Source organism: Haliaeetus albicilla, chromosome 26 (genome assembly GCF_947461875.1).
Source record: "Haliaeetus albicilla chromosome 26, bHalAlb1.1, whole genome shotgun sequence".
Taxonomy (NCBI): domain Eukaryota; kingdom Metazoa; phylum Chordata; class Aves; order Accipitriformes; family Accipitridae; genus Haliaeetus; species Haliaeetus albicilla.
In genome coordinates this window covers 20,023,937-20,034,665 of record NC_091508.1, presented here as the reverse complement: position 1 = coordinate 20,034,665, position 10,729 = coordinate 20,023,937, and the positions used below count along the sequence as shown (strand labels likewise).

Sequence of the window (10,729 nt, the reverse complement as noted above, 5' to 3'; positions counted from 1 at the left end):
ACGATCAAAGCCTGTGCATGCATAGAGCACTACTGTTCGGATCTCCCAAAGATTGCCAGCCTCCAAAACTGTCATTTTTTGTTTCTGCTTACCAAAGCATTTTTGCATCGGTGGGTTTGCTCCTGTATTTAAAGAGGAGAGTGTATTTCAACACTTTGTTGAGACATGGCATCGAGTTTTGGGGGCTTTTCCTTCTAGTTTCAGGTATTGTATTTACCTATATTGATGCTTATGATGTGAATTTAGCAGAAGACTATTTAAAGTTTAGCTGACAAATTTATTTGTAATCTTGAAGTATTTGATCATCAGAGAGAGAGCGAGAATATAAATAAAAGACACTGGACATTCACATAATCTACAGTTAATTCAATAATTTTTACAGAGAACAATATACATATTGTCTTGCCTTTCCTCACAGTCAGCTCGCACTATATCTGTGGAAATACACAAATGCCTGGAACAGAGAAATGTCACCAGGAAAGCATGTGCTCACTCCGACACACTCCCAGCGGTGCCTGGAGAATGGCTTGAACTAAACCAGCTGAACCCCCCTGCTGAGAGACAACCCTATCCCCCCCAAGGTATTTGGCAACAAGACATCAGGGTGATTTCTGGGACATTTTGCAGTAAAACTGTTGCAAAGGAATTTGAAAGAAAAGCATAAGATTCACAACCCAGAGCCACTAGTGTTCCTGGGTCAAGAAAAATCACCTCTTGACCTCGTGATAAAAGTGTAGTTATTTGGTAATAAATACATCTATTCACGGTTTAATGCTTATATGGAAGAATAAAACTAGCAATCTACAAATTAAAAAGATGAGAGGCAGAATTAACATATGATTTTCATTTTACAAAGGAGAAGGGTTGTTGATAAATGATTGGCATATTAAAGAGCATTTCATTTTAGAAAAGTTAATGTAAATTCAAAATAAAACAAAACATACCGCATCGGTGCGCTTTTTAAAAAATCTGCTGGAAGAACAGAGAAGTTTTCTACTATGGATTTCTGAAGTGATTCACTATTAACATTTCTCCTATAGAAATATAGACATTGTCACACCTTTTACCGTGGATGAGGACTTTATTTTCTCTTAAAAAGGTTTCGGTGTGGATGGGTGATGAAGCAAGTCCTTGCTTTGGAGAATGCACTGACAACAGAAAGCAAAATACCTTATATCAAATTTGTAAAGCACAAGTCTTGGTGTTTAGTAAAGACACAATAATCAGTTTCGTTTGGACGCTCCGTATGCTAATCGCTGCAGTGTGACTGCCTTTGCCCACCGTCCTCTGCTAACCGGCTGCTGGGTCGCCCTCCGAAAGAAAGCATGTCCGCTCTCTCCATGTCGTCACGCTTTCCTGCCCCGCTCGGCAGTCACAGTTTGTCCCTCCTTCATTTCCAAGAGTAGATGACGTTTAACAGCACCGAGTCCTTTCCCTTCCCACTGCACGGTGGCGGACCCTGTATCAAAATTGAGCGTGGTCGACTTCATCCAGCCAAGAGGCCGGGCTGGCAGGGAAATCCGGGTATCCCCCGCTGCTGCCGGTAGAGAGGTCGGAGCTGGGTCCGTTCCCGGCCAGGACCCTCATGGACTGGGGCACCCCTTGTCCGCTTTGTCCCATGATGCCCAAGCCGTTGTCTGGGTAAACCAAGCTGGAGATTAAAGGCTGGTGGCCTGGCAGTGCTTGCAAGGAAGCTGGTGACTGGGGTATCCCGTAGGGGCTGTTGGATCGCAGGTCGTGGTACTGGTCCTGAGCTGGGATGCCGCTGTGATCCAGAGCAAAGCTCCCGTTGGTCCCAGCCTGTCTCCCCAGAGCAGGGGACGCTTCATTGAGATTGCTGTAAATCCCATTGGAATGGCTCATTTCAGACATAGAGGGCTCATCTGAAAGGGAAGTGGACTGGTTTTACTGGGAGAGCAATGGTCATGGCTGGCGGCGGTTGCACAGCTGGCAGTGGTTGCACGGGAACCTCTGCAAGCTCTGGGTATAAATAGATTAGATGGATGGGAGCAGAGCAGCCACGCATTTGCCACTTGTAATTCCTTACTATTCCCGTTCTTGTTGATGAATCTTCATAGAAGGCCACAGGATTTTTTTTTTTTCTGAGTACAAACATCTAATATATTTTGGATTTTAAAACTATGCATGAAAAGTGCATATTAAAATCTAAGACTGTGATTTTAAAATAATCTTTTAAAAGGGAATGGGAGTTCAATGTCTTTCCACCTTTTGTTCTGCATTTCTATTTGACTTTGAGGTTTATCTTAAATTTTGATATCATTTTTAGGAGCTACCTGAACACTCACCGATGCATGAAAACCTCTCCATTGATCAGAAAAAAAGATACCAAAACTCAGCACTATTTGTCTGCTCAGGAACAGGCTAATGAAATGTAATTGTACGATTTAAAAACAGTTCTGAAAAATGAGCAATATTTTTTAAGTTACCGGCAAAAATTGTTTTCATTTGTTAGGGGCTTTATGGACAGTGAGAGCTGCTCTGTTGCCTAGGATACAAACCTGTTTGTGGCATCAAGTTATCAATAATTGTTCAACATTTTTTAGTTATTATTTATAGTATATTCATATTTAATGATGCTGATGCACAGTGTGTATAAACAGACTTGAAAATCAAATAGTTTTTAGGAACACGGGAGAGAAGCTGAGATGCAAAGCTGTGTGTGTATACACATACACGCATTATAGACGTATGTCTGTGTAAATATGTACACACAATTTCGTATTTCAGCTTCTCTCCTGTATTCCTAAAAACAATACATGCACACATGCACATTTGGGCACAGACCAGGTAATGTCGGCACGGACCACTTGGCCCTGGGGCTGGAGCTGGGGCCGTGCAGAATGTGCCCCAACGTGGTGCTGCAGGTAGCCCCCCCCCCCCGCACTCAGCACAGGGCCCTATCCTGCTCCTGCAGTGGGTGCCCTGGATCTGGAGAGTGCGGGATGGGGATACACAGGGCAAGAGCTAGCGTAGCTATGTCCCTGGGTTTATCAACAGAAATTTCTGCTCCAAAAATGGGACCCTCTGATGCAGGAACCTCCGAACACGCAGCGATCGCCCTGTTACAGCACAGGGGAGAGATAACAACTCCCACAGAACTGGGAATGGAGTCCTGACTAGGAACTACACAAATAAAACCACCCCTAAATAGGATGGAAAAAAAAAAATTCTACGTACTTTTCCCATAGAAACATTCAGGAATTCTGGACTCTCTGGGGTTTTTTTTTTGTATTTCCAAGAGTCCCTTGAAAAGGCTGCAGATAAGCAGCAGCTCTAACATCCGCAGCGCCTGCCCAGGGAGCTCTCCCTGCTCTCCCGGCACTTTTTTGGACCTGACCCAGCCCCCTCGGAGGAAAACCAGAGTTTCCCCTCCAGTTCCTCAGCCTCGGCTGCCCCTCGCTGCCGCAGCTCCAGCTCCCCCCGCCCTGCAGCTCTGCCAGAACCGGGCAGCCGGGGCCGCACCGCGGTAAATCCCGCAGCTCTGCATCTCTCCTTCCTTGGGCACTTGTTTTCACTCATTATATTATGGCTGAAAATGAATAAGGTAGCACCGAGGGGGTGTAAGCAGCCTAGACACGGACAGCAGCTTTGCGGGGGGGGACGGGACACAGACCGCACCCAGCATAGCTCCGGCTGGGAACGGGGGAACCGACCTGTGAAGGAGACCTCGGCATCGCTGTCGGGTCCCTCCTCCTGGATGCTGTCCTTGTCGGACTTGGAGGTCCCCCGGGATCGTTTCATGTTCCTGAAGTACTGACCCCACCGCTGCCTCCCCGCGTCCTTCTTCAGCCTTTTCTCCTTGGCCCTGCGGTTCTGGAACCAGACCTGCAAGCAGGGCACGCCGGGCAGCTCCCTCTCTGCCGGGACGGCTCCTTCCCCGCCGCCTCCCACCCCACGGCCCGGGCAGACCCGGTGGGGTGGTGGGGGGGTAAGGGTCGCCCCTTCTCACCTGCACTACCCGCATGTCCAGCCCCGTCTCCGAGGAAAGCTGCTCCCGGACGTGCCGCGCCGGTTTGGGCGAGTTGTTGTAAGCGTTTTTGAGGGTCTCCAGCTGCTTGGCCGTGATGGTGGTGCGGGGCCTCTTGGCCGTGGACTCAGCCTCTGCCGACACGGTGCGAGTTAGAGGTGAAGTCACCACGGAGTAGCCCCGGGGACGTGGGAACCCCGTCCTCCCTCCAACCACCCCCCGAGGACAGATGCTCCCGGCACCCGCATAAGCGTGTCCCGGGGGGGGGCAGGAGGGTCCCGGGCCGCCTCCCTCCTGCCCTCGGGGGGGAGGTGGGAGGGACGGGGCAAGAGGTACCTCTCTGCTTGGCCGTCTCGTAGTCTGCCTTGCAGACCAGCCTGCTGTCCTCCATGAGGTAGAACTCGTCGCCGGTGGCCAGCTGCCGTTTGCAGACGATGCAGGCGAAGCAGTGCAGGTGGTAAACGAAGTCCTGGGCCCGGCGCACCACCTGGGTCGGGGGGATGCCCTGCTGGCAGGCGGCACACTTCGTCCCGAAGCGCCTGAGCGGGGGGGGACAAGCGGCGGCCGCTGAGCGCGGCGAGAGGGGGGGACGGACGGACACGGGACGGGACGGGGAGGGGGGTCCGGGGGTCGCTCCCCGGCCCGGCCCGCCGCTGTCCACGGTGCTGAACCTGCCGCTGTCCGCGGTGCTGAACCTGCCTCTGTCCGCGGTGCTGAACCCGCCCGCCCCCGCCGCTGTCCGCGGTGCTGAACCCCACGCGTGACCATCCGCGCCGCTGCTCGCCGTGCTGACCCCCCCCCCCCACACACACACACACACCCCCGTCGCGGCTTCTCCCCGGCCTCCCCCCGTCCCGTCCCCACGCACTTGAAGAAGTCCTCTTTGCAGTAGACGCCGTCCCCGCGGCTGAAGCATTTCTCAGCCAGCTGCGTCTGGCAGTCGGAGCATTTCAGGCACTTGCTGTGCCAGTGCCGGTCCAGGACCTTGAGGATGAACCTGTCCACGATGTGCTGGTTGCAGCCGGCGCACAGCGGGATCTCTGCGGGGAGGCAGCCCCCCGTCAGCCGCCGCCCCGACGGCCCCGCTGCCTCCCGAGACCGGACCGGCCCGCCGCCTCCGGGGTTGCTGCCGCCCGACGGCGGACCCGGGGGTGGCCCGGGAAACGGCACCCAAAAAAATGAGTATTCGTTCAAATTCGTTGGCTCGGCGCCGTGTGAGCCTCTCCCCGCGGAGGGCAGCGAACCCCCGGGGCCGCGCACACAGGGGGAAGAGCCCGCGGACACCGAGGAAAACGAGAAGGGAAGCGATGGGAACGGAATTAATCCCCGGGCCGAGCCGCCGGCAAAGTTGCAACGCAATTATTTCCGGCTCTTTTTCCGTTTCCTACGCTTCCAAAATTCACCTGCAAATAACGGCGGGGTAGCCCGGGCGGGGTGGGGAAAGAAACGGCCAAAAATTACGAGAATTGCACTGGGAATGAAAATGCGGCAGGCTTGTCCCGTCGCCCTGCAGATACCGACAGAAATGATATAGAAAGAGATGATATAAGGATACAGACAGAGAGAAATAGAGATATAAAAATAAACAGATACAGTAGAGAACGAAAACGTACAGATATATAGACATAAATATATAGATATCAGTAGATAGGTATAGATATAGATAGGTGGGTAAAAATGTGGATACAGAGGTATGTACATACAGATATATCGGTATAGATACAGACGGAGAGATATATAGACACGGCTGTATAGATATAGATAGACGCAGACAGAGTATCTGTACGTAAAGATAACTATATAGAGATATATAGAGATGCATAGTTGTGCGTAGGGCTAGAGATGGAGATGATATCGTTACAGGTATTAATCGTCTCCTCAACAATTCACCGCGTCCAAAGAAATAACTTCAATAACGGCAGCGCTAAAGGCAGCGGCCCCAGCCCCGGGCTGCCCGGGGAGGACTGGGCTCCGGCACCGGCACCGGGCACGGTAACACGGCACGGACCGGGCACGGTAACACGGCCCGGCCCGGCCCGGTCCCGGCCCGCGGCTCTTACGCTGCATGACGACTCCGCGGGCCGCGGCAGTTCCGCTCCCTCAGACGGGCCGCGGGCACTGGCGCATCTTCCGCGGGGCGCAGCCCCCGACGCCCCCCCCAGCCCCCCGGCCCCCGCCGCCGCAAGCGCCCCCCGCTCCGTTGCTGCCGAGGCCGGGCCGAGGTGCGGAACATCCGCGCTCCACCCCCCCCCCCCCCCCCCGTCGGCCCTCCCCAGCCCCCCCAAACCACGGAGGCAGTTGCCCACCCCCCCACCCCCCCGCCCGCTGCCACCCCCCCCGGCGCCGGGGGTTTAATTCGCTAAAGCGGGTTATTTTTAGCTGCCGGCCGTCCCCGCCGGTGCCGGTCTGAAGCGCCGGGCAGGGCATCGCGGCGCGTTGTATTTAATCCCCCCGCCCTCTCCGGGGCCGGGCGGGGGGACTGCACCGGGGTGCGGGGGGGGGGCAACACCAGCCGCTGCCCCGAGCTCGTTGTGAGCCGCAAACCCCGGGATTTGTCCCCGGCATGGGCAAAGCACCGCGCGGCTCGACCCCTCCGGTGGCACGAACCCCCCCCTCCCGCCCCGATCCCGGTCCCGGTCCCGGTCCCGGTCCCGGTCCTGGTCGTGCCCCGGCCCTCCGGCACGGTAAGCCCCGGTGAGCCCCGCTGCTCCCTTCTCGCTACCTCCCCGGGCCCCGACGGAGCCCGGCCGGGGACGGACCGCGGAGCCGTAAACGAGCGTCTCGTCCTCCGGGCAACCGGCGTTTTGGCCTCGTTCCTTCTACCGGGGCTTCGCTTTCGGCCGTGTTCGTCTCCTCCCCCCGATAGCAAAAGCATCTCCCGATTGCCGGGTCAAACGCATAACTACCGCGGCTGCGAAGTCCGCACCGCGGAGAGCCACGGAAAAAGACAAACCGGGCGCCGAGCCCGGGGTGGGACCGGGGGCACCAGCCCGACGGCGGGGGGGCTGCCGGGCTGCCCGGTCCGCGGGGTCGGTCCCGCTCCCGGCGGGGCCCCCGTCTCGGTTCTTCGTTGTTTTGTTTTTAAGCCTCCGTCGGCCGCGGTCGATGCTGGCGAGAACCGGGACGGTCCTGCACCGGCACCGGACCCGCTGCCCCGGACCCGGCTCTGCCACCCCCGGTGAGACCCCCGGCGCCCCGGACACGCCAGGGGAGCGCGGCCCGGTTCTCCCCGCCCCGACAGCGCTGGCTCCGTTCGTTAAACCGGAGGGGGGGAAAAAAAAAAAAACCAAACCAAAAAAACATTTAGGAGAGGAAATAACGGGAGTTTTTTTTTAAAGGGGGAAAAGCCGGCTCGGAGCCGGGCGGGCTGTCCGCCGTCGGAGCGGGGGGGAACCGCCAGGGCAGAAACTCCCCGTTTCGTCCCTGCCCTCGTTGCGCGGGGAGCGGCCGGAGCCCGGGGCAGGAGCCGCCGCTCCGCGGTGCGGGACAGAGCTCCCGCCGGGGCTGGGGCCGGGGCGGGGGGGACGACCCCGGAGCAGCCGCCGCGTTTTTCCCCGGAGCGGTCGGGGAGTCCCGGTCCAGACGGGACGGGACCCAAAGGGACGCCTGGAGCGGGGGGCAGCGGGGCGGTCTCCCGTGTCGGGGACGAGGCAGGAGAGAACGAGAGGGAGCGTGGGGCGGGCGGGATGGACCGGGACGGCCCCCCACCCCCCGCTGCCGTCGGGCCGCCCGCCCTCCCCTGCAGCCTGCCCCGACGGTGTCCCGGGGAGCGCGGAACCGGGACGGGCTGGGACAACGGCCGGGCCGGCTCCCGCTGGCCTCCCCGCTCCGGCCGGGGCTCCTAAAGCCGCCTCCTTTGCCTCCGCGGGGAGACGCGGAATTTTGCTCTCCCACCCCTCACCTGGGCTCCGCGGGAAGGGGCAGAGCTCCGCTGCTTTCTCCGAACCGGCTCGGACCCGTTCCAGCAACATCGCGGCCTCCGCGGACGCGCCGGGACGAGCCGCTGTCCGAGGTGCGCGGGGGACTGCGGAGGAGTGGCGGAGAGGCGCGGAGGGGAGCGCAGGGAGCGGTGCGGGGGCTGGCCGCCTCCCGGGGCGGAGCGGGGCGGCGGGGGGGGGCGGGCCGGGGGCGGCACCGCACCGTCGGGCCGGGCCGCAGCTGGGCCGCGGTTCACCGCGGGGCTCTTTAGCATCACAAAAGCGGGAGGGGAGGGGGCATTGCCCACCCTCGTGTCCTCCCCCGCCACGTCCCACGCGTGGCCGGGGCCGCCGCGCGGGCTCAGGCTGCAGCCGCCGCTTCTGGGGTGCGAAGCGGCCCCGGGGTCCCCGCGGAGCCCCCGACGGCGGCACTGCCCGGGGGTCGAGGGAGTCGCCGTCGGGGGGAGACTTCCCCAAGGACCGGCCGGTCGCCACCCGCCCCCACGCCCGGATTTCGTTTGCCCCCCCCGTGGTTCGGCCCCCGACGCCGCCCGTGGGGAGCGGCGCGGGAGGAGGGAGGGGGCTCTTCCCCCTCCACTAATTAGTTAATGAGCGTGGAGAGGTAAAGGGTGAAGACTCACGTCTGACCCATGGCAATCGGCGTCCTGCGAGGTTAATGGTGCTAATTGAGGATGGGGCGGACACAGACGTGTGTGTGTGTGTGTGTGCGCGTATTTGCACGCTCGTGTGGGTGTGCGGGAGCATGCATGGGCACATAGGGGTGCAAGGGTGCGCACACGCAGGGCTGCGTGTGTAGCTGGGTGCACGTGCGTGCGCTCGTTTGTATGCACTTTGTGTGTGTGCGCGCTTGTACGTGCAAGAGGGAGCGTGTTCCAGCCAGTGTAACCATGCGGGTGTGCACGTCGGGGTGTGCGGGTTTCCGTGTGTGTGTGTGTGCACGCAGGTGGGTGTGCCTGTGTCCGTACCTGCGTGCTTGTGCTCCATTCCGTGGGTGCTTGTGTGTCTGCGTGTGCGGAGGTGTTGGGGTGTGGGCACGTGTCTGTGTGCTGGCGCATGTCTGTGCACCGGGGTGGACAGCCCCGTGCGTGTGTGCAACGCTTGTCCCAGGCAGCCGGAGCTGATAATTGTGGTTGTTACTGTGAGCCCGTTAATCCCCCGAATCCCTTTACCTCCTGCTTGCAGGGGATTACAAATTAATAAAAGCAGCTTAGGGGCGGGAGCCTCCAAACACACATATGTTCCTGCTGGACGGCAGCATAGGGACTTTCGCCCGCTTGTGGGGGCAGCCGGGGAGCGGGCCCAGCGCCAAGCCCCCCAGGACCCCGACCTGGTGGCACCCACATTGGCCCCGCACTGCTGCTGAGCACCCTTGGGTGCCAGGCTGCCTTCCTGCCTGCTCCCTTCCTCCGGGTCCTGCACGGCACGGGGCTCCCAACAGCCAGGTCAGGATTGTCCCCTCTGATGGTTCATCTGGCCAGGGGACAGGTCCCAGCCTGGGGGACGGCTCAGACCCGTACGATTGGAAAATAATGCAGGGAGACATTTTGGGGACCAGGATCTGGGGTCCCCAAATAAGGTACCTAGAAATGCCAGGCTGGAGTACAGCTGGGGTACAGGTAGAGCACTGGTGGAGCATCATCAGTACCGTGCTGCAGTAATGCCAGGTACCACGGTGAGCATCAGCTGCACTGGGGCACCTCGACCCTCCCCAGGGCCCTGAACAGCTCTTGGGGGGGGGGGGGGGGCAGGTGATGACCCACATGGTCTCTTTTAAGCTCAGTTTTATAAGTGGATTTTTAGTCTGATCCTTTAAGGAAGCAGTTTAAGAAAAAGTGTGTGTGTGGCGGTGGCTGTTCCCCAGCGCATGTGGCACGGGGCAGGGTTGTGGCAGCTGTGGCTGTGCAGGGTGAAGTGCAGTGGCCAATGTCCCTCTCAGGACCATCGATGGCACGTGCCAGCCCTGCACAGCCTCATGTTTTCAGCCCCACGGGTCGCTTGCACGGTGGCACCATCTCGGCAAGTTTCCACGGAAGCCCCTTTGGATGAACTCTGCACGTTCTTGTGCCCTCCTGCTCAGGCTGTAGCAGGCTTCAGACCCTGCACCTGTTTAAAACAAGGCAGCAGGTGTATTCACTTCGGGTGGTAAGGACAGGTCACATCTACCTCTGCCCCAGCAGGGACAATGTCTGCATTTGCCCTCAAGACATTTAGGTGATGAGCCCATACATCAGGTTCTCAGGGGAACATCACTGTTTTCCAGGCAAGGTAATACACGTTTGTCTGGAGAAGTGAGTTGCAGTGCTAAATTTCAAAGAACCTTATTTTACAGGTTTAGAAATCTTATTGATTTCTAAAAATATCTTGTAGTACTTCTGTAGATAGATAATCAATATTTTTAACAAGTCAACCGTCCCACCTCAGTGGCACTGCGGTTGCCAGCAGAAGCTGCAGAAAGATTCAGAAGCCCCCAGTGGATGTTAGCACCATCCTGGCCAAAGAAGAGATGGTCAGGTTTAAGAGAAAGGAAGATTTGTGTATGTGTGTATATAGAGAGATAATGTGCAAATAATTGGTCGGAAACTGACAATTCTTCCATCACTCCTGCAAACGCTCACTCACGTTTTATAAAGTTAGGGGATAACAGTGAAAGAAATGGAGTAAAAGTTTACCTGTTCCTGGTACTTTTCAAAATTAAGTACCTACATAAAGTGACCAATGTGGTTTGAAATGGACATGTATGCAAGATATCCTTGCAATACAGTTTAGCTAAAAAGAACTTGAAAATACAGGTAAAAAGCCAAAA

The 10,729-nt window shown here is 57.7% G+C and overlaps 1 protein-coding gene across 3 annotated transcripts; it reads right to left on the bottom strand.

The window, feature by feature from the left end:
* Nucleotides 1–256: 256 nt before the first annotated feature.
* LHX3 (LIM homeobox 3) lies at nt 257–8,067 on the bottom strand. Of its 3 annotated transcripts, none has more exons than XM_069771131.1 (6): nt 7,890–8,067; nt 4,857–5,028; nt 4,325–4,527; nt 3,971–4,122; nt 3,675–3,846; nt 257–1,883 (listed from the first exon to the last, which is right to left on the bottom strand). In XM_069771131.1, exons 1-6 carry the CDS (start codon nt 7,957–7,959, stop codon nt 1,465–1,467), a joined length of 1,188 nt encoding a protein of 395 aa, XP_069627232.1. In that variant the 5' UTR covers nt 7,960–8,067; the 3' UTR covers nt 257–1,464. The 3 variants fall into 3 exon arrangements, with proteins under 3 accessions (XP_069627232.1, XP_069627233.1, XP_069627234.1); XM_069771132.1 differs by lacking the exon at nt 7,890–8,067 and adding an exon at nt 6,049–6,158; XM_069771133.1 differs by lacking the exon at nt 7,890–8,067 and having other exon boundaries at nt 4,325–4,493; nt 4,857–5,013.
* Between the last annotated feature and the right edge of the window lie 2,662 nt (nt 8,068–10,729).

Excerpts from the sequence above, each read along its gene's own strand:
- LHX3 (XM_069771131.1), bottom strand. The coding sequence starts at position 7,959 with ATGTTGCTGGAACGGGTCCGAGCCGGTTCGGAGAAAGCAGCGGAGCTC. Across the intron at positions 4,123-4,324 it reads CGAGACGGCCAAGCAGAGAG|AGGCTGAGTCCACGGCCAAG; the intron begins GTACCTCTTGCC and ends CCGTGTCGGCAG. Across the intron at positions 3,847-3,970 it reads TGGACATGCGGGTAGTGCAG|GTCTGGTTCCAGAACCGCAG; the intron begins GTGAGAAGGGGC and ends CCCTGCTTGCAG.